Consider the following 27,055-nt stretch of genomic DNA (forward strand, 5'->3'; position numbering starts at 1 on the left):
AAAAAACAAATCCTGGACTTCTGCCTCCTTACTTTCACTTTTATTTTTCAACGACGCAGCGCACGAAATTGGAAATTAATTAAATCTTGAATACAAACAATGAAATGTGCGACGAAATATTGATATAGAGACACGTAACTTAGATGAAAAAACAACTTTATCTTTACTCGTTTGCAAAAACTACATTGTAATCGTGACATTTGTCACCAACACTGTTGTTAGTTACACTTCCTGCATGCTCGAGCTCCGACGGACACAAACGCTGGACAGGACAACGACTTTTTCTTATTACAATGACTTAATGAGGAAGGTATTGTGACTGACAAATATTTCGGTTGGGCTATTACTGTATATAACTGTTCAAATAGCTTTTCTGGTGACGCATTAATAGTCATACCGCCCTTAAACACTTGTGTTTATTAAAACCGTGTTGATAGGTGGCAACCCTTAAGGAATGGCAGAGGAAGGCCGTGCGGTGTGCGTTTACGGTTTGCCAACAGACGTGGATCGTGAACGTCTACGGGACAAATTACTGATTCACTTCCTACGCGAGAGGAATGGAGGAGGAGAGGTCACGTCAGTCACTATCATCGGTCGGACACCTCCGCGTGCCCTCGTCACATTTGAGGAGAGTAGAGGTCAGAGAGATTGTTTACATGTTTATTATGAAGGCAGTTAGACATCTCTGTAAATAGATGAATGAATGGATTTTGATATAACAGTTAGGGAGGGTGTGACACTTTTTAATATTGTCCTCTAAGATAAACAAGATTGTTGTTTCTTATGGGTGGGTTGGGGGAGGGGGGACATCCGTACTATATGGTCATAGAAATGGGGGGGGGGGGGGGGGGGCAAACCAACTGAATTATTTAATCAATTTAATTATATTCAATAGGGAGAATATAATTAAAAACATGAATGATTATACTTACTACATAATGCAAATATTAAGGGTTGTATTTGGCACAACTTACCCCTGAGCTAATAATTCAGTTAATAATTCATAGCTATCCCTAAAGGCACAATATGTAGGATTTTTGGATTAAAATATCCCAAAACAACTAGAAGAACAATGTTATATATTTTGTAACTTGTGTAAATACATTATCCCAAACATTTTCATGAATGTTTAAATCCAGAGAAATAAGCAGTTTTTAAACAGGACATGGACCGGGTCAGTATGTCGTCTATCAATGACATCATACCCACGTTAATGTGTTTTATTAGACAGGTGAGCGACTGTTTGGATACATTAATCAACAGTTTTTTTTTAAATCACACTTTCTTGATTTACAGCGAGTACTATGTTTTGCCATGCCTACTATCGATCTAGCTCACTGCAGTGTGCAACAAGTATCTCACAGTAGCTGCAGAGCGAATGCTATTATAAGTAGCATTATAACATAACCTTCAACACACTCAAATGTATCTAATATTTTAAAACAGCACTGCATTATCCCACATACACGAGTGGAAGAAGCGGACGTCTGCGGCATAATAAGAGCGCAGCTGCTCTCGAGCCGTGTCATGCTTGTCTCTCCTTAGCAATCGATCCAGCGGGCTCGTTCCACTTCACCAGCTTTCAGTTTCACCCTGCTTCATACTACCGTAACCTTAATAAATATTTTATAAATTAGCTAATTCACGTATAAGATTTCTGCCTGAGTCCCATTGGTTACTTTTTTTCACGGTCTGTAGAGGAGAAGACAAGCTACACCTTTGTAAACATGAATGGGCATCTGAAAGTGTGTTAAAAGATAGAGTACAGCTTACTGAAATGTCACATATAATCGCTCAATCCATGTTTCAACTGTGGAAAGATGTCAATAAAACAGTTTGTAAACAATGTCGCTTAATGTCACACTTAACTCCAGGAAAAAATATACAGCGTCCATAAACTCGTTAGTCGGCTAGAAAAATGTAATGTAGAGAAGCATTATGGTAAATATATGCACCATACTACATATTCATTGTTTTTTGTTGTTCTTCAAAATTCAGCCACCATTTAAATATTTATATTTTATTATTATACAAAAAAACATAATTGAGGGTAATTTAAGTGTTTGCATGCAAATCAGTTAATTTTTACCTTTAATATTATAGTAGGCTAATGTGGTACCACCGACTGACTCCCATAGTTTAACGCATTAGTTAAGAGATTTGTTTTCCTTGAGAACATTTGCCATGTATTGTGCCTGATATATATAAAAAATATTCAATATTGAATCAATTCGAATCGAGTTGCGAGTTTATAAATCAAAATCGATTCGAATTGTGAAATTTGTGTCAATACCCAGCCCTAGTTTTTAGCATACATTTCTGACACATCGTACCCCACTCTTTATTTTTCTGGTGCATACATTGAATTTCATTGCATGTTTCTGCCAAAGTAGTTGGTCATTGGAAAAAATCCAAAATGCACTGACTGGCAGACGACTGGCACCTACCTAATGAAGTCTCTGGCTCTTGCTGGCTGATTGGTCTGCCAAGGCTAAGGCAACATTTTAGTTGTGTAGTCAGTTTGCTGATAAACTGTATGTGTGGGGGGTGGGCAAGTTGTGAGAGGGTATTCTTTATGTCCTGTCAAGCCTAATTAAAGGCAGTGAGGTTTGTGTGTGTGTGTGTGTGTGTGTGTGTGTGTGTGTGTGTGTGTGTGTGTGTGTCTTGCAGCAGAGTCAGATAAGTGAGTATCAGTGTCTTTGTTGAGAAAATAAGAATTGATGCTTTTATAAATCAGACATTATGAAAAATTAAGTTCCATCGGTGTATGCAAACTGCTGAATCAGTTGTTGCCTATCAAATGAGATTGATCCTTTCTTTCTGATTTTATTTAGTAGTCCAGAGTGTACTTCGTCATCATCCTCACATTTTACAGCTGGACGGCATAAAATATGAACTCTCCCTGGGTCTCCCATGCCAAGAGCCCCTGAGTCTGAATAAGGTTTGCTGACAGAATAAGCAAGATTAGACAGTGCTTTTTTAAAATAAAAGTTCAAATTTCCCAATTAATTTTGTTTTTACGCAGTCACTTAGCTGATGTTCCTGTACTCCTTTAGGTGATCCTCGATATGACAGTGACTGTTGATTGCAGTCCGCTTCCTCAGGGTGCAGACACTCTGAATGTACTGCGTAGTGAGTTTCCAGGTCTACGTATGCAACATGGCTTAATACAGCATACGTGCACCTTGCAAGGCAGCTATTCAGATTTTCAAGGCGCTTTTGCTCATATGCAGATGCTATTTTATAATCACCTTTCAAGAGCCAAATATCCTAATTTTAGTGGAGACAACGGTCAAGGTCCAGAGACAAGGGAAGACCATGCAAGTGTAAAGAAAAGGGCTACCCTTGCCTCCCAGTCACTAGGCCTTCATACAGGAGACCATAGCTCTGTGGGTTTTGGACAAGAGCACTACGGACTGCAAGATAGCAATGAGGCTCTCACTGAACGCAGTACTCAGACTCAGAAAAGAAAAATGGAGGAGGGAGCAGAGTGCAGGGTAGATGAAGCTGATTTAGAAGATCTTTCGATTATCATGGAAGCGGATGTGTTTGCATACCTGCAGAGTATTAAAGAGTACAAGTATATACTGCGTCATCACGGTGTGCAAGTAGTTCACGTTACATCCGAGGGAATCACCACCCTGTACCTGCAATCAGAGGTCCCAACTGGGTCAGAGGTTAAACAGAACATCCGGCAAGCCCATAAGGAACTGAGGCAGCTTTATCAACAGCAAGAGGGTTGCCTGAGGAAAGACCAGGTTCAAAAGAGTGCCCTTTACATGCCAGATGGACTGACTGTGACGCTAAAAAAGGTGCAGTTAGTACTGCCCAATGTTCTGTTTAGCTATGACCAGGACAGCATTTATATAGTTGGAGAAAAAAGTGAGGTATCTCAGGCCAAACAAATGTTACTGCTGGGGTGTGAAAAAAGCATAATGGGGAGCTTAACAGAAATGCCACCTTCCTCTCCTAGTTCTGCTTCAGCATCCCCTGAATCCTTTGAGAGAGAGCAACAAGTTAAGAGAAAAAGTGAAGTACATACTCCGGTGCCTCCTAAACTTATTGGCTATAGCACTGAACGAAAAGGGGATGTTGGGAATACAAAAGAATACAAACTGGCAGCTCGGTTTAAGAGCTCCGGCCTAGGACTTGGTAAAGAGGAGTTGGGGGGAGACATAAGGAGTATCACTGCTAAAATGGACTTACTAATGTTAGACCTTAACTCTAAGTCAGCACCACCCACTAAGTCTTCACATTCACTCAGTAATGAACTGACAGGGGAAGGACCTGAAACATTCAGGACGGCAAGTCCAAGCTATACAGCGGAGGATGTCCTGTTTAAAAACCAAGACCCGCCATTTATGAATACATTTGGTGGAACCACCTTAAGCACATCCAAGGCCAAACCTACTACTACTAATACTGCTGGAATCACATCAACATTTACCACAGGAGTCAAAGCTTCAGGGAATACAAGTGTGAATGTCTTATCAGCCAGTAGTAACGAAGTGAAGACAGCTGCTCCCTCCACAACATCAATACCCACTTTCAAATCCACTTTAAGAAGGACCAACAGTTTCTCTGGTCGGCCATACCTAAGAGAGCCAGTGCAAAATAACCAGATTACAGTTGAGACAATGATTAACGCACATGCACATCAAAGAGCAAGATCTAATAGCATCAGTAGTGGAAGACCTAGTGAAGATTGTCCAATTACTACAGTGGAAGCAGAACTTACTGTGTCTTCTCTAATGTGGGCCTACATAAAGGAGGCATACTGCAACCAACTGGACAGCATGAAACCTGACTTGCAAATGTCTGAGAAACAAGCAAGCAAAAGTGAGATGATTGTGACACTGAAGGGCACAGATTCATTGAAGGTTGGAGAAAGTCATCGGCAGCTTCAGAATCTAGTGGCTGTTGTGGCCAGTGACTTTTGCTCTCAGGAGGTACGTTTGGAAGAGCTTGGTGTGATTGAAAAAGATAAACTGTTTGACACCTGCTGCTGGAATGTCCGGTCACGTTTTCGCAAGGTCACCTTGCACACCACTAAGAGCAGCATTTTCTTTCTTGGCCCAAAATTGCTTTGCTCTCAAGCCAGTGATATATTTAGGGTTGTATTTTCTGGGCAAAAGTCTCATTCCTTATCACAAATGAAGATCTTCCAGGAGGGTGTAGATCAAGGAGCAACCAAAGAATCTTTGAGCATACAATCAACAAAGGCTAATCACTCTAAAGCTGATCAAAGTGTAAAGTTGTGTTCTTTACAGGATGCAAGTCAAGTGGATCAGCCTAACAGCAGTCGCAAGAGTAGATGTAAGTCAACCAAACAGAAATCAACTACATTGGAAAGGTTGGAGAACACTAGTTCTATGATGGATGAATTAAGCATGACAAACACACCAACCCAGTTAGCTAATGCCAGAAAAGACACGACGGGACCAAAAACTGATGGGCCAACTTCTTTACCCCTTGAATCATACAAAAAACAAGATACCACAATGACTTTGAAACAGAGCAACCTGCTCTCCCATACCCTGTGCGAGCAATGTGTGTGTGGAGCGATTAGTACAACTGCGAAACGGACCACCTGTGGTGTCATCCTTTGTTGCGAATGCCTACCATTTCATTTATACTGCCGAGTGTGTGGAAAAGAAGGGGTGTACACTCAGAATAAGGTGCTGGATCCAGTGCAAAGTTATGGCTCAAAGGACATAAGGCAAGAATATCAGACTCAAGATATGCATTCAGAACAAGAGGGCAGCAAAGAACACAAGGCCATCCAAGGAACTATGACATGTGCGGAGATGCCTTTAAGTCTTTCAGGCTATACAAAATACACAACGGCCAAGATCACGTACTGCATACCTGATGGCATACAAGGGGTATTAGCTTATATACAGTTTATTAAGTAAAGCATTCTAGACATATAGCTTACAATTATAAAAAAATATATACCAAATATTATTTTAATATAAAACAATATATCACCCTGTAATGTATGTACTTTACACATCTCTTCTAGGATAAGGATCCCTGTCCAGGGACACCATTCAAAGGTGGTATATTTGAGGCTTATCTGCCTCTTGACTCAAAGGGACGGAATTTATTGCCCTACCTGAAAAAGGCATTTAATCAAGGGCTAACATTTACTATTAGTTCAAGCAAGAATGCCGGTGCTGGGGATGCTAAAGTGAACTGGGGCAAGATCCCCCACAAGACCAGGATGGAGGGAGGGAGGAGTAGGTGAGTATTTTGCATTTGTAGTGGAACGCGACCATTGGGAAGGGGAGGGAGTTTGGGGGAGCACATTAACTTGTTTGGGGCATGACCTATAAATGTCCCGCCTTGGCGCCAGCTCAGGTTAGTGCTGGTCATCTTTGACACAGCTATGTTTTGCCCAACTACAGTAGGCCTCTTAGTTCCAACAGACTAGCATCTCCTTTGTAGAGAACACCTATTTTTGTTTAAAGGGTAATAATCTGTTAAGATTGAACACAAAGTACATGACTGTGGCAGGATATCCATGGTGGCATGGTTAAAACATATGCTATCACTCAGACATTGTTCTATACATCTACTGTTCAAGTAGATGTATAGAACTATAATTTCAATTTATCTTTAACTGAAATTGTCATTCAAGCCAAATGTTGGAATTTCAAAGCATCTAGGAAAATTAACTTCTCACAATTCATTACATTGGGATTCCACATTTCCAATTAAATGTTTGTTTGTTTGTGTGCAGAAATGGATATCCAGACTCTACATACCTTACTGTCTTGACTGAGGCACTAGTGGCTCATGGGGTTGAAGGAGCAGCTGCAATCAGTCAAGATCAAGCCAAATCCTGACCTTGAGAATAACAAATCAAAAGACCACAAATAATTGCTAAATTGTGAATTACTTATTTTCTTATATTTCTTTACTAGAAATGTAAATATAAAAAAATGTGATTGTGACAGACTGCTTAGTATTTCTTCTAACAGGTATTTGCGTGTTTTGTACTTTTTGTAGTCGTTTTAGAGTGTCATTGACGTTTTGTAATCATTGTACCATATCATTAATGCTCAACATAATGCTCTATGTGTTCTGAATAAGTTGGCATGCTTTTTAATTAAACAATGATCTTGTTTAAGAGATTGTGTTAATTGTGATCCATTCTTTATCAGCCTGGCACATCTCATCTGGCTCCTCAAATTGTCTCACCTACTCAGGCTTTTATCTGTGGTATAAATGCTAAATCTGTGCATGGTTGACTCAGTGTATGATTTTGTTGTAAAACCGGAAGTTGCATAATAATGTAATTGATTTTGAGTAAGCAGAAGGAAGCTAACTAGATTTATTTGCTGTCACAATGCTACGTGTTATGGGTAAGTGGTCCCTAGATTTTAGCATTATTAGGTTTTGGGGTGTTTCCGAATAATTGATCGGTGGTTATTATATGGCCTACTCCAAAATGTTAGCTTCGATTAAAGTGATTAATATTGTATTTTTAATGTATATGGCTCATATGTCTGTAGGCTGAGTTTTTAAACTACATACACTTAAAATGTTAGGTTTGAACACTAAGTTCATAGTGTACAAATGAATGAATCTTATATATCTTTCCACTGCACAAAAAACACTGCAGCATTCCTGAACGTTTTCTTAATATGTCAAAGGAATCTGAGGAACAGGGTCATATTGCCTTTCTTTTTCCTTTTCTTCGAATCTGTCCTAGTATTATAACAGCGCCTGGAGCCTCAGCTCTGCAGCTCTGGGCCTTCTCCAGCATGAACACATTTTGTTTTTTGACAACAATGTCACTAAAGAAGTGTGTTTCTAGTTGTAAGGGAAAGATAACCTAGCCTTGTCCTGCCAAACTCTCGTACATTTCATTTGTACAGAGAGTCTGGCCATTCTACATTGACAAGCATTGTCAATGTAGAAGCATTGTCTCTGTTGAAGATGAAAAGTATTGGATCTGCCGGGATTGGTTAATCGCTAACGTTTGGTCGTGATTTGATCAGAGAAATTGATTGATTTGAAAATTTGATCAGAGAAAATCAGAGAATGTATTCCAGATGGAGCACTGAAGGAAAATGAAAATTGAGTGGAAGTAAGTAGGAGGGTGGAGTCAGGCTAAAGATAACCCTGTTCAGCTTCCCAGAAAACCCAGAGTTAAACAGTGGGTTCAGTTTGTTTTGCCGAAGCAGCAACGGAGTTCTGCAAGTGTGGTTGTTTGTTCCCGCAACATGTTCGCAATCGGCGCGTAAAAGTGCATATAAAGTTATCCAGCAAGGGATAATGCCAGAATTATCAGAATTATTACTTATACCAGAAGTTTTGCATGTGTGTGCTCACTCTTTAGCTCCGCCCACTGCACTCCTCCACAAGTTTGGCTGTTTTCAGAAAAATCTGTACAGTGTATCTGTCTTTTATAAATATGATTAAACTAAAGACTCTTTGCAGATATGAAGGATGCAATACTACCAACCTGATTCTAAAAAGTTGGGACACTGTACAAATTGTGAATAAAAAAGGAATGCAATAATTTAAAAATCTCCTAAACTTATATTTTATTCACAATAGAATATAGATAACATATCAAATGTTGAAAGTGATTCAAATTTTGAAATGTCATGCCAAATATAGAAATCCCTCATTTTGGATTTCATGAGAGCTACACATTCCAAAAAAGTTGGGACATGTAGCAATAAGAGGCCGGAAAAGTTAAATGTACATATAAGGAACAGCTGGAGAACCAATTTGCAACTTATTAGGGCAATTGTCAACATGATTGGGTATAAAAAGAGCCTCTCAGAGAGGCAGTGTCTCTCAGAAGTCAAGATGGGCAGAGGATCACTAATTCCCCCAATGCTGCTACGAAAAATAGTGGAGCAATATCAGGAAGGGGTTTCTCAGAGAATAAAAAGAGTTTGAAGTTATCATCATCTACAGTGCATAATGTCATCCAAATATTCAGAAAATCTGGAACAATCTCTGTGCGTAAGGGTCAAGGCCAGAAAACCATACTTGATGCCCGTGATCTTCAGGCCCTTAGACAGCACTGCATCACATACAGGAATGCAACTGTAATAAAAATCGCAACACGGACTCAGGAATAAAACATTGTCGGTGAACACAATCCACCGTTCCATTCGCCTTTGCTGACTAAAACTATATAGGCCAAAAAAGAAGACATATCTAAACATGATCCAGAAGCTCAGACGTTTCTCTGGGCCGAAGCTCATTCAAAATGGACTACATATGCTTCCATCCAGATGTTGTGTCTTTCAGGGAAGACTTTGCATTTTTCAACATGACAATGCCAGACCATATTCCACATTAATTACAACATTATGACTCTGTAGAAGAAGGATCCAGGTACTGAAGTGGCCAGCCTGCAGTCCAGATTTTTCACCCATTGAAAACATTTGGCACATCATAAAGAGGAAGATGTGACAAAGAAGACCTAAGACAGTAGAGCAACTAGAAGCCTGTATTAGATAAGAATCGGACAACATTCCTATTCCTAAACTTGAGCAACTTGTCTCCTCAGTCCCCAGACATTTGCAGACTGTTATAAAAAGTAGAGGGGTTGCCACACAGTGATAAACATGGCATTGTCCCAACTTTTTTGAGATGTGTTGAAGCCATGACATTTTTAAATCAACTTATTTTCCCCTAAAATTATTTTATTTCTCAGTTTAAACATTTGATATGCCATTTAAGTTGTATTTTGAATAAAATATAGAACATTTAGAAACTTCCACATCATTTAATTAGGTTTTTATTCACAGTTTGTACAGTTTCCCAACTTTTTTGGAATCGGGTTTGTACTTTATATACTCAAGATTAACATGAGATTGGCTGAAACTGTGTGTGTTACCCCCCTTTAAAGAGACAGGATACTAATTTCAACCTCAACTATATTGAAAGTAGCACCAGCAGCCATATCACCCTGTAGCCCAAGACTGGTTTCCCTCTGAAGCTAAGCAGGGCTGAGCCTGGCCAGTAGCTGGATGGGAGACCAACTGGGAAAACCAGGTAGCTGCTGGTAGAGGTGTTAGTGAGGCCAGCAGGGGGTGCTCACCCTGTGGTCTGTGTGGGTCCTAACACCTCAGTATATTGATGGGGACACTGTACTGTCAATGAGCACCATCTTTCGGATGAGATGTTAAACTAAGGTCCCGACTCTCTGTGGTCGTTAAATTTTTTTAAAATATTTAAAAAATAAAGAGTAGGGGTGTAACCCCGGCATTCCTGGGCAAATTTGCCAATTGGCCCCTATCCATTATGGCCTCCTAATCTTCCCCCTATCCTGATTGGCTTCATCACTCGGTCTCCTCTCCCCCATAAGCTGGCGTGTGGTGAGCGTTCTGGCGCAATATGGCTGCCGTCGCATCATCCAGGTGGGTGCTGCACATTGGTGGTGGTTTGAGGAGATTCACCCTTCTATGTAAAGCGATTTGAGTGCCTAGAAAAGCCTATATAAATGTAACAAATTATTATTATTTATCATTATATTCAGTAGAACAAAATACCACAGGGCATTATGAAGCCAGTAATGAGCTGTCATTATGACTTGTGGAATTTGGCCGAAATTGTTATTTGCATACATCACCCTTTCCACCATAGCTCAGGGCAGATATTTGTGTGCAAGTTTCTGCCACAAAGTAAAAAGTAAAATTAGCAATTGTGAGATTAAGGTCTAAAACATTAAAATTGCAATTATAAAAAAACACACCATTTTTTTTAAAAGTCAAAACAAAAATGAGAAACGGTTATAAGATATAAAGTAAAATGTATAGCCCCCATAAAATATAAAATTTTATGAAGTGACAAGAATACTTTTTGTGTGCCAAAAAAATAAAAAAATATTTTTTTTTCAGTAATCTCTTCTCTTCTGTCAGTCTCCTACACAGTTGACGAAGATACAGTGCAGCACTTCCGAGGGGTATGTCAGAACACCGGCTTACCATTGGCCGACGCTGTTCACGGGAGCACTTTGAGCATGCGCGTGATGCTGGCTGGAGCTAGCCAATGTAAATTGTTAAGGGGACTGACACAGACGTGAAGAATAAAGTCATTATCTGTTTTGTTGTTTTTTTTTTTTTTGCATGCAAAAAGTATTCTAGTCGCTCCATAAAATTAAGGTTGAACCATTGGAGTCACATGGACTATGACTTTAACAATGTCATTTTTTTACAATGTACATAATTTAACACCAACATGATTAAACATGGTTTGATTATGAGAATGTAGCAAATTAGAATGGGATTTCATGCTTTATATACATTTGAGGCATGTTGGTAGCTTTCCAAATATAGTAAATATTCAGATTTTGACAAACCTTCAATATCGTGTCACAATTTATTGAACATTATCAGTTTATACCATCTGGGATGTTATTTTCCCTGCATCTGTTCAGACACTAGCCAGAGTCATTCCCCATGCACAGTCCTCAGGGCAGAAAACCTGCCTTTTCAGTAGCTATATTCTTAGTCTCTCCACTGCATTGTCTTCATTAAAATGGCTGAGCACAGAGATCTGCTGCTCCAAGAGCAACTCAGCGGTCCTGCACCGATTCCCTGCGGACAGAGTTTTTGCATGAAATGCATCATTGGCTGCTCGGATTACAAAGCAAGAACTTTCTCAAAGGTTCTACTTAATGTAGTTACATGTGGTTAATGTAGTGGATAAAGAAACTGAAAGTATTTCTAAGAGATCAAACCTTCAGTTTGGATCTTTCAAGTCTACACAACATAAATGAAACTCAATATACGCTACTGTTCAAAGGTTTGGGATTAGTAAGGTTTAAAAAAAGAAAAGAAATTAATACTTTTATTAAGCAACAATACATGAAATGGTACATTTCCGGTACATTTTTTCAATACTTTTATGTTACAAAATATTTATATTTCAAATAAAAGCTGTTATTTTAAACTTTTATTCATAAAAGCTATTAAACAGCACAACATTTTTTCAACATTGTAAATGTAAAAACATAATAAATGTTTTAAGCACCAAATCATCATCATAGAATCATTTCTGGAGTAATGATGCTGAAAATTCAGTTTTGCGTCACATAAATGACTTTTCAAAAATACTGTATATTAAACTAGAAAAGTTTATTTTAAATTCTAACAATATTTCACAACATTACTGTTTTTATTACATTTTTAATTTATTTTGAAATAAATGCAGCCTTGATGAGCATCAGAGACTTCTTTCATAAACATTACATAATCTTATCAGTAGAGGATTCTCACAAAGGATTTAAAGGCTTATGCATAACATATTTGTATGTATATATATATATATATATATATATATATATATATGGGAATAATGAACTTTTATCACATATGCTAATTTTTTGATAAGGACCTGTGTATGTGTATATATATAAGTTCATTTTTTTCCATAATGTAATGATAAAAAATAAACTTTCATATATCTTAGATTCATTGCACACCAACTGAAATATTTCAGGTCTTTTATTGTTTTAATACTGATGATTTTGGCATACAGCTCATGAAAACCCAAAATTCCTATCTCAAAAAATTAACATATCATGAAAAGTTTCTCTAAACGAGCTATTAACCTAATCATCTGAATCAACTAATAAACTCTAAACACCTGCAAAAGATTCCTGAGGCTTTTAAAAACTCCCAGCCTGGTTCATTACTCAAAACCGCAATCATGGGTAAGACTGCCGACCCGACCATGTCCAGAAGGCCATCATTGACACCCTCAAGCTAGAGGGTAAGACACAGAAAGACATTTCTGAACGAATAGGCTGTTCCCAGAGTGCTGTATCAAGGCACCTCAGTGGGAAGTCTGTGGGAAGGAAAAAGTGTGGCAAAAAAACGCTGCACAACGAGAAGAGGGGACTGGACCCTGAGGAAGATTGTGGAGAAAGACCGATTCCCTTGGGGGACCTGCGGAAGCAGTGGACTGAGTCTGGAGTAGAAACATCCAGAGCCACCGTGCACAGGCGTGTGCAGGAACTGGGCTACAGGTGCCACATTCCCCAGGTCAAGACATTTTTCAAGGTGCCAGAGTCTGGAGGAAGACTGGAGAAGGAAATGCCAAAATGCCTGAAGTCCAGTGTCAAGTACGCACAGTCAGTGATGGTCTGGGGTGCCATGTCAGCTGCTGGTGTTGGTCCACTGTGTTTTATCAAGGGCAGGGTCAATGCAGCTAGCTATCAGGAGATTTTGGAGCACTTCATGCTTCCATCTGCTGAAAAGCTTTATGGAGATGAAGATTTGTTTTTTCAGCACGACCTGGCACCTGCTCACAGTGCCAAAACCACTGGTAAATGGTTTACTGACCATGGTATTACTGTGCTCCATTGGCCTGCCGACTCTCCTGACCTGAACCCCATAGAGAATCTGTGGGATATTGTGAAGAGAAAGTTGAGAGACGCAAGACCCAACACTCTGGATGAGCTTAAGGCCGCTATCGAAGCATCCTGGGCCTCCAGAACACCTCAGCAGTGCCACAGGCTGATCGCCTCCATGCCACGCCGCATTGAAGCAGTCATTTCTGCAAAAGGATTCCCGACAAAGTATTGTGTTGTTGTTGTTTTTTTACAAATATAAATTAATGATACTTTCTTCATATACATTTGGATTATTTAACTTTTAATGGGTCTCCTTCACTAAGCATGCGTACGCACATATTTCTGCATGAAATATGAGTACGAACAAATCACAATTCACCAAAGGTTTCATAATCATTTTTTCCCCCTCATTTTTACAAAAAAATATAGGAACAACTTAAGCCACACGTACGCAAAAATAACTTACTCTGTATGGCTTTATAGTGGTGTTAAGTTATATTTCATCCTAAAATTACAATAATTACATTAAAGTATTGTATTAATTGTATTATATAATCAATTTATAAAATGATATTTATTTGTTTATCAAATAAATACAATTAAATTATTTCTTAAATGTATTTGGTAATATAATAAGAAAAGCTGCTTTATAGCTTCAGCTGCGAGGTTTCTCTGAAAAACGCAAATGTACGCACATGTTCAGCTGCTGCAGAGAGTCTGTATATAAGGTGTTTATTGTGAGATCTGGTGAGAATGGCACACTTGGCATTGCTTTACACTTATTCTAAAATATGGGGGGAAATTATAGGCGTGTCCAAACTTTTGGCCAGTAGTGTGTTTTCTCAAGGAAAAGTAATGAAAAAATACTTTGTTGACAGGGTTGAGATGCTTGTACCTGTCCAACAGGTTACTGTGCTCAAACAAGCCTGTTTTCTTTTTCTCTCTTTTGCTCTCGCATGCTCGGTACGGAACATGATATGTAGAGAGAGTGAACACTGCATTTAAAAAAGTCAATTTTTCGTTCAGATAAGCGTATGAAATGGCAGAGAAGTGTTTCGAAGACCGCGATCCATTCACCTGTCCCATCTGTCTGGATGCACTCCAGGATCCAGTGACGATTCCCTGCGGACACAACTACTGCATGGGCTGCGTTAAAGACTACTGGGATCAAAATGGTGGCAAAGATGTTGGTTACAGTTGCCCTCAGTGTAGGAAGACCTTCTCGCCTCGGCCTGTTCTCAACAAAAACACCATGTTTGCAGAAGTGGTGGAGCGGTTTAAAAACACAAACCTTCAAGATTCTCCAACCACATATTACGATGGACCTGGAGACATGGAGAAAGAAATCTGTACGGCCACAAAGCCCAGAACTTGTCCAGAAGGTAAGGATTCATGTTGTAAGAGTCACCTGAGATATCGTAACAATGACCATGCCAGAGAAAAGCACACAGTGATTGTTGTAAGTGGGGAACCTAAAGGAAATATTTGCTCACAGCACAACAGACCATTAGAAGACCAACAGTTCATCTGTCCTATGTGTCTTCATGAAGTCCATCAAGGACATAAAGTGTTTTCAGTGGCACCCGAGAAGACAAAAACACTGAAGCGCAGGACGACTCTGGTGAAACGTGAGCTCAGGAGCAAAGACAAGACAACTGGACATGGTAGGAGGGCATCTAATAAGAGGGTTCATGGCCCTGAGCATAGACATGGGCATCGGAGTGGACATACCCGGGGCTCACATCTTAAAAGGGGCCATGAAACACACAAACACAGGGGTAATTCACATGGGCACAGTCATGGTGCTGGACACAGAAGGAAAAGACTGGGAATCATGGTTATGTCAGAAACTGGCGTAAGAAGAACCGCTCCGGATAACATCAGGGCGCTTTGAACTTTTGAGTTTGACCACAGTGTTGCAGATGCCATGTTTTCTAGAGGAATGTTGCTTCTACTAGATTCAGGCGTCGACATGTGACAGCAATCCATTTCTGGATGCATTTAATGTTCATTCTGTTATATAGCATGATTGTTTGCTGATATTCCTAACAATTCAAGATTGAGTTTATAAAAAATATGTTCAACGGCTTAGAAAACCTGACACACCTAAAATAACTTACACTAAGATTACATCTCATCACTCAGATTACACACATGACACATCCTACTAGTTAAGACGTTTCCTGAATGTTGTATCAGAATGATTATTATTAAGGATAAAAAAATTAAGTTTATAAACATTCCACTCGCATCAACAATAAATTGCTAGCCTTATTATATAGTAAGGAAATTCCCATTACATTTCCTGGCCTTAAAGGGTTAGTTCCCCCAAAAATGACATTTCTTTCATTAATGACTCACCCCAATGTCGTTCCACACCACACACCTGTTTCTTTCTCGGCACACAGTTTAAGATATTTTATATTAGTCCGAGGCCTTTTTGTCCTTCGAATGACGCTTCAAAAGAGTCTAACTAACCAACTGATGTCACATATGGACTACTCTGATGATGTTTTCATTACCTTCTGGACATGGACCGCAAGTGGGCATACACTTACATTCAAAGGACTAATAGTAGGTGGGCAAACAACTTTACGGTACATGAAACACATTGCTCAGCTCACTATGAACTACTGACTGTCTCATTTAGGCCACATTATTTGCCTCGTGAATTTGGACAAATAACAGTTATTTTAGTTTATGTGCCTGGACCAAACTTTGTACTTGCTGCCGAATGCATAGCTGCAATTCTGCCGATGACCCAGTATTTTTGCTTGGAGATTTTAATAAATGCGATGTATCTACGCTGTTGCCAAATCTTGAGCAATATGTAACCTGTCCAACAAGACTGGTTAAGACTCTAGATAAATGTTTTGGTAACGTGGAAGGTGTATATGTTCCGAGGTCACATCCACCTCTGGGACGCTCGGATCATAGTGTCATTCATTTGTTACCAAAATACAGGCAAGCGTTAAAGCTCCACTGTGTGATATTTTCCCCCATCTAGCGGTGTAAAGGTGTATGACCATCAGTGAATAATAGTTTCTGTTCCTCTCAATTCTGATTTCGTTTTAACTCCTACGGTGGTCGATTTAGTCCAAGATTAACATGGCAATCCCCCTCTTCACATTCAACACGGTGCCATTGAGTGTTAAAAAGCGAAAGGCGAAAATTTAATTTACGGGTATGTCCCTCTTTGGCTAATGTACTTTCAAGATGGAGGAGCAACATGGAGACCAGCATTCGAACCCCTCACCCGTATGTGTTTTCAATGGCATATAAACTTACAAGAATACTTTATTACTTGAAAGAAGTAAATATACATTAATGAGCACATATATTTTTGAAAGAACGAAGTGTTTTTAGCTAAGAATAAACTAAAAAAGTTACACAGTGTAGCTTTAAAGAGGATGAAGCCTGCCGTTCAGCAGGTTCAAACATGGACCAGAGATTTAACAGAAGAGTTAAGAGGCTGTTTTGAGTGTACTGAATGGGACTTATTTTTTAATGATGATGATTGCTGTGATCAGCAGAAAGTAAGAGAGTTAAATAAGGTAGTAAAAAGTAAGATAAAAGATGCACAGAATGAATATCAAGAGAATGTTGAATATAAATTTAAAACAGGGAACGTAAGAGACGCATGGAATGGTTTGAATACAATGATGGGTAGACAAAAGAGAAGAGTTCAACAATATGAAGACCCTCATTGTTTTGCAAATGATCTCAATATTTTTTTTTCATGATTTAATAATGGTTGTCACAGTGCTCAAAGTCAAACCACATAAGGCACCTGGCCCAGATGGCCTGAAGGTGAAAGTCCTGACAAAATGTGCAGCACAACTGGGATATGTGTGTACAAAATTTGTGTTTTCAAATTTTTCTAGACAATGCTGTTGTACCATTAGCCTGGAAGAATTCTATTGTCATCCCGGTGCCCAAAATCACTCAGTGACTTTCGCCCAATTGCACTTACATCAATTTTTTCAAATGCATGGAGCGTATAGTGTGTAATGAATTGTTATCCCAAATTGAGACATCTATTGATCCTCTGCAATTTGCCTATCGGGCCAACAGGAGCACTATGGATGCATCTGTTACTCTTTTATGTAAGGTTCAACAACACCTAGATCATTCAAATACATATGTTCGAATATTTTTTATGGATTTCTCGTCTGCTTTTAATACTGTTCAACCCTATCTCTTTCTAAAGCGCCTTTATGATTTAGGTGTCAGTAGTTGAATGATTTTATGGATTAAAGAATTCTTAAAAAACTGACCTCAGCAAGTCTGTATTAATAATAACGTCATGTCAGACCATGCTTGGTTTTAAACACCGGGGTACCGCAGGGATGTGTACGGTCTCCAATACTGTTTTCTGTGAATATCAATGAACTGCAGTGTAATGCCGATAATCTTTATCTTATAAACTATGCTGATTATATGGCATTGGTTTCCTGTCAAAACGAAATTAATTGCTCTCCATACTTTGAGTTCATTGATAGTATTATCGGTTGGTTTGAAAATAGTTTCTTACCTCTTAATATTGAGAAGACAAAAGAGTTATGTCTGAGAAATCAGTCAAAAGTAGATACCACCTCTATAAACCAGTTGTCACAAAAGGAAAAAACGTAAAGCAAGTCTCGAATTTTAAATATTTGGGTACCATTATTGATGAAACGATTACTGCGTTTGTCCCAATGGCAGTGATTATCTTAAATCACAGTTTTTTAAAGTACAACCCCAAATCAGAAAAAAGTTGGGACAGTATGGAATGTGCAAATAAAATAAAAAAGAAGTGATTTCTAAAATCACTTTGACTTGTATTTCATTGCAGACAATATGAACACAAAATAGTTAATGTTTTGTCTGGTCAACTTCATTTCATTTGTAAATATGCATCCTTTCCTGTCATTCAGACCTGCAACACATTTCAAAAAAAGTTGGGACAGTAAAGCATTTACCACTTTGTAATGTTGCCATTCCTTTTCACAACACTTAAAAGACGTTTAGGGACTAAAGACACCAAGTGATGAAGTGTTTCAGGTGTAATTTTGGGTGGGCAACAGTACGGGGTCTTCGTTGTCGCATTTTGCGCTTCAAAATGCGCCACACATTCTCTATTGGAGACAGGTCGGGACTGCAGGCAGGCCAGTCAAGTACCCGTACCCTCTTCCTCCGCAGCCAGGACTTTGTAATGTGTGCAGAATGTGGTTTTGCATTGTCTTGTTGAAATATGCATGGACGTCCCTGGAAAAGATATCTTCTTGAAGGCAGCATATTATGCTCCAAAATCTCTATGTACTTTTCAGCATTAATGGTGCCTTCACAGAAGTGCAAGTTACCTTTGCCAAGGGCACTGACACAACCCCATACCATGACAGACCCTGGCTTTTGGATTTGTTGCTGGTAACAGTGTGGATGATCCTTTTCTTCTTTGGTCCGGAGCACACGGCGTCCATTCCTCCCAAAAAATACCTGAAATACTGATTCATCTGACCACAGTACACATTTCCACTGTGTGATGGTCCATCCCAGATGCCTCCGAGCCCAGAGAAGTCGACAGCGCTTCTGGACACTGTTAACATAAGGCTTCCTTTTGGCACAGTACAGTTTTAACTGGCATTTGTGGATGTAACTACGTATTGTGGTACTTGACAAAGGTTTGCCAAAGTAGTCCTGAGCCCATGTGGTGATATCGCTTATAGACGATAAGACGATTCTTGATGCAGTGCCGCCCGAGGGATCGGAGATCACGGTTGTTCAGCTTAGGCTTGCGGCCTTGTCCTTTACGCACTGAAATTCCTCCAGATTCCTTGAATCTTGTAATTATGTTATGCACTGTTGAATGTGAAATATCAAAATCTCTTCCTATCTTTCTTTGAGGAACATTGTTTTTAAACATTTCAATAATTTTCTCACGTATTTGTTGGCAAACTGGCGATCCTCGGCCCATCTTTGCTCCTAAAGGATTAGATCTTTCTTGGATGCTGCTGTTGTACCAAATCATAATTTCAATCACCTGTTGACATCACCTGTTTCAAATCACATCATTATTTAACCCTTTTACCTCATTACTAGCCCTAAATTGCTCCTATCCCAACTTTTTTTGAAATGTGTTGCAGGTCTGAATGACAGGAAAGGATGCATATTTACAAATGACATGAAGTTGACCAGACAAAACATGAAATATTTTGTGTTCATATTGTCTGCAATGAAGTACAAGTCAAAGTAAATTTAGAAATCACTACTTTCTTTTTTTATTTGCGTTTTCCAAACTGTCCCAACTTTTTCTGATTTGGGGTTGTAGTACTTTTTTTTTTCTTCTTTGAAACAATGTCAAATGTTTTTCTGTATTTGTTTTGTAAATGTGTGATGTGATTTTGTGTAGTAGTGTGAATTTGTATATGTCACCAGTGTCAAAGATAAATTTCTGTTCTGTGACAAACAGAATGGACAAAGTTCAATCAATCAATCAATCAACGGCCTCGGACTAAATCTAAAATATCTTAAACTGTGTTCTGAGGATGAACGGAGGTCTTACGGGTGTGAAACGACATTGAGGTGAGTCATTAATGAAAGAAATTTCATTTTTGGGTGAACTACCCCTTTTAAATCACAATTTTAAAATATATTTCCAGGTTGTCCATGTCTGTAGAATATTGTTAATTTATTTTTATGAATAAAATTGACTGTTTGAGCTAACGTTACCCTCCACAAATAATAAATAAATTTGTTTTACATTAAGTTTTTCTTACCTCATCAGCAAACATCTTGTTTTAAGAATGTTTAGATATTTATAGTAAAAAAAACGAATGATTTATCACACTGGAAAACAGAAATGTATTAAAGCCTTAGTTCACCCAAAAAACGTAATTCTGTCATTAATTACTCACCCTCATGTCGTTGGACACTCGTAAGACCTTTGTTCATCTTCAGAACACAAATGAAGATATTTTTGTTGAAATCCGATGGCTCAGAAAGGCCTTCATTGACACCGATGTCATTTCCTCTCTCAAGACCCATAAAAGGCACTAAAGACCCCAAAAAAGAACGCAAAAAAACCCCTAAAAATCGACATATATAGTGATGGCCGATATCCAAAGACTGCTTTGTGACGTTTCGGAGCTTAATGAATCAGCATATTGATGATTCAAAGCCGGTTCGGATCACCAAAGTCACGTGATTCCAACAGTTTGGCGGTTTGACCATAGGGTTTGACACGCGATCCGAACTGTTGATTCATAACGCTACAAAGCTTTTTTTTTGTGCACAAAAACTATTCTCGTCGCTTCTTAAAATTATTGTAGAAACACTGTAGAGAGATGAGAGACTTTTAACGACGTCTTTAGTGGTCTTGACAGAAGAAATGACATTGGTGACAATGAAGGCCTGTCTGAGCCATCGGATTTCAACAAAAATATCTTCATTTGTGTTCTGAAGATGAACGGAGGTCTTACGGGTCTGGAACGGAATGAGGGCGAGTATTAAATGAATCATTTTCATTTTTGGGTGAACTAAACTACCCATTGGAAAAAAAATGAAGTTTTGTGAATGATAGAACACTGTTATAAAAAGCATTTGGAAAGCAGAGCAGATCAAATTCTGCTTAAATCTTTTTAAATCATCTCAGATTAGATTTGAATAAAATTCCCTTTGATAAACCTAAATGTCTATATGCATGTATTAATGTCTGCAGCATGTTCAATAACGACTCTGTAAACACCTCTTTTAGTTATGCTCTTTAATTAGTCCTGGAAAACATGTAAGGCAAAATGGTCACATTACACACAGAAGCGTTATGAACTCTACGGTCCTCATGACCACACGCAGTCCAACCAACCCAGAGTCGAGCACAGAAACAGCAGCACTTCAGATTCTCAAAATTAAATGGAAAAAGTTCTGATAGAGGGTTTCAAGAAACAAACAACAACACAAAACCCGTGGTGCTTCTCTGACGTGTGTGGAGGGGAGGAGCCTTAATGCTGACGGTTAGGGGCGGGTTCGAATTTAGAACCTATCGGTGTACAGAAATGTAAGCTGGTGCCTCTGATTGGCTCTTTAGTCAAAAAGGCCAAGCAGGAAAGTTGGATCTGTAATTTGCAGAGCACAAACAGAGCCTTTCGTTACTCGAGTCACCATGCCAATTTGTTCGCGCAAATATGCATCCAAACATACATAAAAAGTGCATCAAGACATTGTGATGTGTGCAGCGTACATTTGCGAGACAAAGATCTGTTACGCTGAGCATGTGTGGGAAACAGTCCACAATGACTCCCTGTTTCTCGTATGTGCCAGACAAAGAGAAGGCAAATACATCTGCTATATAAATTGAGACCTAAAAGCGCTGCAAAGCTTCATTTCATTAGTGATTTTATAAATGCATAAATTGAACACATTTCACTGTAGGCACACCAAAACCGCACTACATTTGTATATCTAATATTGTAAATAATGTCTAGACGTGATGCGATTCAGCGCTGGTTAAGGCTGCATCTGTAGCAGGAATTCTGCACTCTGTAAACCTGAGGGGTGTTTCCTGTTCTGGAAAATCTATTGGATTGAAAGACTGAGGAAGGAAGCAGCTTGGCTCGATCCGATCCTCTCTCTGGCTCCCAGTCGTACAATTCCATTTCCACTAGAGACGCTCACACCTGCAGCTGAGCTCATTGTGGAGCCGCGCTCGCTCCAAAGAAAGGGAAGAGGAATAATTCTCCAAACCACCATCCTATAATAATGTCCAAACCTTAAGAGATTTAAAGCGAGCATTCCCAGCCCAGATGTCATTGTTGTCGGGGGTGTGTGTGCTCCGAGTGGTATCTGAACAGACCCAGCAGCGTGTAACGTTAGCCAACGCAGACAGAACCAGGGACGAAACCGAATCAACAGCCGCTCTGATGTCATAAGCAGCCGAGATCAATTCCAGAACCGGAATGTCGCTGGAGATGAAAATACAGCGGGATTTGCTTGTGGATGGGGCTATGTTAAAGTAATAGTTCCACCAGTCATTTTTTACTCACCCTCATGCCATTCCAAACATGTATGACTTTCTTTTTTTTCTGCAGATGGACCAGAAAACGAGATGTATTGAAGAATGTTTGTAACCAAACCATTTTGGCTACCATTCATTTCCATCATTTGGATTAAAAAAACACTTCTTTTTTTATATCTTCCTTTATGCGCAACAGACACACAGTTTTAGAACGATATGAGGGTGAGTAATTTAAGACAGAATTTTACTTTTGGGTGAACTCTCTCTTTAATATCATATTCACTGACAAACAAAAAAGAAGCAAAAACAACGAATAGCCAGCAAACACTTGCGGCCGGAAACGGCTTGGAAAAACTACACCAACGTTAACCATTAGTTTGTTCTGACTGCTGCTGGATCTTTTTGTTGGGTTACCTCTGCTCACAGGTTATCAAATATTACCTACGAGTACCAACATGACACACAAAAAGTGCATCCGTAAACAACAGTACACTTGATCTGGGGGGGTCTCAGATCAGTGGGAATTAGATACCAGCCCTTCAGGACAGCAGAGCTGAGACGCCATTGGGGACGGCCTAGTGTCTACGTGTGTATGCATTCACGTGTAAACATGCGTGGAGGCAATCTGGTGTTGGTCTACGACTGAGGCACAGTGAGAACGAGAGGTTTTGCATGGATTTTAACGTTAGCGGAAAACAAAACAAAAATCAGAAATCAGTCAGCACCAATAATATTCAGGGCGTAGTCGACCACACACGACAGGAGCGAATTCAGAATCTCAAGATCTTTTACTGCAAGGTCATTTCAACAATAACCACAGACGTTTAGGTTTTTTTTTTTCTTCATCTTTCTTTCATTGTTTGTTTTTTTTCTTCAGTACAGTAAGCACAGTTATAGCGAAGGTCACACCTTCACAAAAAAGTTTGGCACACTCGGTCAGGACCAACAAAATCACATGATTCATCACATTTTAGAGGAACTGCAGCAAAGCCTTTTGAACTCAAACTACTGAAATGCAGACCACAAAAACAAACATACAAAAAAAAAAAGAATACAAAAATAAATCAAACAAAATACAAAGAGAACGTATATTTTTCACTGAAGTGTTAGTTAGGGTCACTTGGTGCTCTGAGTCACCATCCACAGGAACACAGGAAGAGAACCAGCGGAACACAACAAGAAACTGAAACGCAACCCCTCGGATCCGGAACTAAAAACCAGATCAGGATTTAGTAAGTCGGAACATGGTAACTCTTCGGACAAGTATGGCAGTTCCAAGCCCATCCCAGTGCATTCTGGGCCTGAACGGTTATCTGCACTCATATAGTGATTATGTAAACACAAGCATGCATCAAACAATGCAGCCCTCTGAGCATCTCCATGCATGTTCAAACACTTGTTTCTCGGTTTTTAGAGGTTTATAAAGAGCGAATGTGTTGGAGGGAGAAGGAGAAATGTGACTGAAACGGAAGGTCTAAGTGAAGACCCGGACGGGCATCCAGACATACGGTGGATCGGGAGTGGAACCGCCATTCTCTAAGTGCAAGCCGAGTGCAAACGATAGCAAACCAATGTAGGCCGTTCATGGGGGCCGGAATATTCAAGAGTGACGGTGAGAGTTAGAAACTGACAGAGGAGGATAGAAAGAGACTGTTAAAATGCCAGACGGTAGCATAAGGTAGTGTGAGGGAGGTAGAGAGACAGAAAGAAAGAACATCTGAATCTAAATCCAACAAACCTAAGGACAAACGGTAAAATGCAGAAAACACACACATACACATACACACACACACACAACAAACGCACATATAAAATAGGAGATCTGGTTTTGCTTCACACAAACACTCATTGACATGAACCAGACTCATAGTGTGAAGAGAAAGAGTGTGATCAGCAGGTGTCTTCAGTTCTTGAACGATAGCACTGCAAGGCATATAAATCACCAGCGGAGGCAGTAGATTCCTGCTATCTGAGAAACGGGGAGAGGGGGAGCCAGAGGGTTTGATTGACATGTCTAAGAGAGGGAGTTGCCACATTCCTGAATGCATTCAAATAATCAAATATTAAACAAAAGCTGCTGTGGAGATGTGAGCGGTTATGTTTGCGTCCGTCTGGGATGTGGGGGTGAGACCTAACTGTCATCTCTAACTAGCCAAACTGCTGTTGCTATGCCAACCACCATGACGAAAAGGGTAAGAGAACATGGAGAGAGAAAGCGTAGTCAGATAAGCCAGAGCGGAGACCATATTTAAATGCGAGGTGCAGGTCAGCAAGATCGCATGGTAAGCCGTCATGTGAACGAGGGGCAGAAAGCGTCAGGATCCTGAGGAATCCTGGAGGAGTTTCTGGAATGAAAGGCCACTCCTGTCTTTATGCGTCCACATCTGATACAAGAGAAACGATGGGAAAAGGCTGGGAGAATGTTCCCTATAATTGGTCCTGCTTGCCAAGCTAGACTCATTAAAAGCCTGGCACTTGCCCCGTTTTAATGACATGGCACATTGATCAGCTGAAGCCCAAGACACCCTTGTTAGTTTTTTGGGGTAATGTTGGCGGGGTGTTTGTGAATTTTAGTACACATGCGTGTGCATGAAAGAAGCTTGTTGTCCCTCTCGGCCAATCAGAAACCACCCTGACTCCTCCAGGGGGCGGGGCTTGAGTGCATGTCAGTGAGTCTGGTCCAATGGGGGAGAAAAAAAACAAAACAATGGGTGTGTAGGTGGGTGCCCTTGTTTTGTGTGCCAAGGTGGGCAGGAAAAAAAAGTTCTTTCACAATTGATGATGTATGACAAATCAAACAAATGCACCCACATCAGAACAGAACAGAAACGAAAAAGGAAAGGGAAAACCCAGTCTCACAGTCAATACACAAACACACGGAGGGGTGTAGAGAGCGAACAAGGTTGTTTTTGGTTTGCGTCTACAAAGTTTACAAATATTTCGGTGGAATACAATAATTTTATAGTGCATTAGTTTGGCAGGAATAACGTTAGAGGATATGGTAGTAGGATTTTAAAGGGTGCAATCGTGCAGAATAAGGTTATTTTGTTATATAATCAAAGACATTGGTTGAGTAAACACTGGTGATATTTATAAAAAAGATAATACTGCCCTAAACACGCCTCTGTGGTGTGCAGTCATATGAAAGAGTTAGAAAGGATGCAGGGTTATAACAGAAAAATAAAGTGGTGTGTTCCCTTGGTGTATAGTGTGTGTGTGTGTGTGTGTGTGTGTGTGTGTGTGTGTGTGTGTGTGTGTGTGTGTGTGTGTGTGTGTGTGTGTGTGTGTGTGTGTGTTTGAATGATTGCAGAAATGCAGATCTAATGTCACGAATCACCTGGGCTTAAGCTAATTATACTATACACCCCTCCATTCACACACACACACACACACACACATATATAACACACATACATACACACACTCATACCACTCCCAAACCGCTGACAGAGACACAAAGCACATCCACAATGTTTCTCTCCACTCAGTTCTCCTCTTTCTTGGCTTCTTCCTTCTTTTCTTCTGCTTTCTTGTCATCCTTCTTGGTCTCATCCTTCTTCTTCTCATCCTTTTTCTCCTCCTTCTTGGCCTCGTCCTTCTTCTTGTCTTCTTTCTTTTTGTCATCCTTTTTCTTGTCATCTTTCTTCTTCTCCTCATCTTTCTTGGCTTCCTCTTTCTTTTCCTCTTCCTTCATGGGCTCGGTAGTGAGGATGATTTTACCGATGTTGTGCCTCTCTTGCATCCTACGCATGGCTTCACCGACCTGAGAGAGAGAGAGAGAGAGAGAGAGAGAGAGAGAGAGAGAGAGAGAGAGAGAGAGAGAGAGAGAGAGAGAGAGAGAGAGAGAGAGAGAGAGAGAGAGAGAGAGAGAGAGAGACTGGTGAGGGTGCGGCTGAGGAATGGCAGAGAGAGCAGCAGCTTGACTGGCCATCTGCTGTGGTAAGAATATCTAACAAGCTGTTGACAGTTGATCTAATACTGAACTTCATGCGCACACAAAACACTATTTGTGAAATGTTATGTCTTCAATGTATTGGTTGCTTACTCTGTAACTCAAGTGAGTAAGGATAGACACAAGGCTTTAGATTTACACTAGTGTCGACTGCTTTGCTGGCGCTTTCATTCTAAAAAAGCATTTTATTATCAATGGACATTGAACAAACTCCATTTTTGATTTCATTGACCTATTTATTATATATTACTGCAATCACAAAGAGCTATTTGAAAACTATATCTACTCTAATCTACTATATCTATAAAAATCTACTCACGAGGCTGTAACACTAGGTGGAAAATGGTCAAATATCAGCTGACATTGTTTCTCAGTGTTTTTCAATGGCAAGTCCTGTAATGGTTAGATTGCTGTGGCTTTTAATTTACTTTAAATAATAAAATGCATTCATTTTATTATTAACAAACATTTTAAGTTGCTATTAATTATTAAGTAGTATACACATTTTATATTATATGTCCTTGTCATGTCCTTCTCCTTCAATGTCCTTCTCAAAAATTAGCATATTGTGATAAAGTTCATTATTTTCCATAATGTAATAATAAAAGACCTGAAATATTTCAGTTGGTGTGCAATGAATCTAAAATATATGAAAGTTGAATTTTTATCATTTTAATACTGATGATTTTGGCATACAGCTCATGAAAACCCAAAATCTCAAAAAATTAGCATATCATGAAAAGGTTCTCTAAACGAGCTATTAACCTAATCATCTGAATCA

At 39.5% G+C, this 27,055-nt stretch overlaps 3 protein-coding genes across 3 annotated transcripts in view; 2 read left to right on the forward strand and 1 right to left on the reverse strand.

The window, feature by feature from the left end:
- Positions 1-27: 27 nt before the first annotated feature.
- Positions 28-7,137, forward strand: si:busm1-163l24.3 (uncharacterized). Its single transcript, XM_067413033.1, has 6 exons — positions 28-310; positions 438-638; positions 2,835-2,941; positions 3,057-5,885; positions 6,026-6,246; positions 6,746-7,137. The coding sequence occupies exons 2-6, from the start codon at positions 455-457 to the stop codon at positions 6,849-6,851; spliced, it is 3,447 nt and encodes a 1,148-aa protein (XP_067269134.1). The 5' UTR covers positions 28-310; positions 438-454; the 3' UTR covers positions 6,852-7,137.
- Positions 7,138-14,136: 6,999 nt separating this feature from the next.
- Positions 14,137-16,845, forward strand: si:busm1-163l24.4 (uncharacterized protein LOC368754 homolog). Its single transcript, XM_067428874.1, has one exon. The coding sequence runs from the start codon at positions 14,373-14,375 to the stop codon at positions 15,225-15,227; it is 855 nt and encodes a 284-aa protein (XP_067284975.1). The 5' UTR covers positions 14,137-14,372; the 3' UTR covers positions 15,228-16,845.
- A 4,214-nt stretch (positions 16,846-21,059) lies between these two features.
- vat1 (vesicle amine transport 1) overlaps positions 21,060-27,055 on the reverse strand; it is a 33,867-nt gene continuing 27,871 nt past the window's right edge. The window contains exon 6 of the mRNA XM_067413043.1: positions 21,060-26,085. Coding sequence (XP_067269144.1) covers positions 25,807-26,085 — 279 coding nt within the window. The 3' untranslated portion in view covers positions 21,060-25,806. The remainder of the gene's footprint in view (positions 26,086-27,055) is intronic.

This window comes from Pseudorasbora parva, chromosome 2 (genome assembly GCF_024679245.1).
Source record: "Pseudorasbora parva isolate DD20220531a chromosome 2, ASM2467924v1, whole genome shotgun sequence".
Taxonomy (NCBI): domain Eukaryota; kingdom Metazoa; phylum Chordata; class Actinopteri; order Cypriniformes; family Gobionidae; genus Pseudorasbora; species Pseudorasbora parva.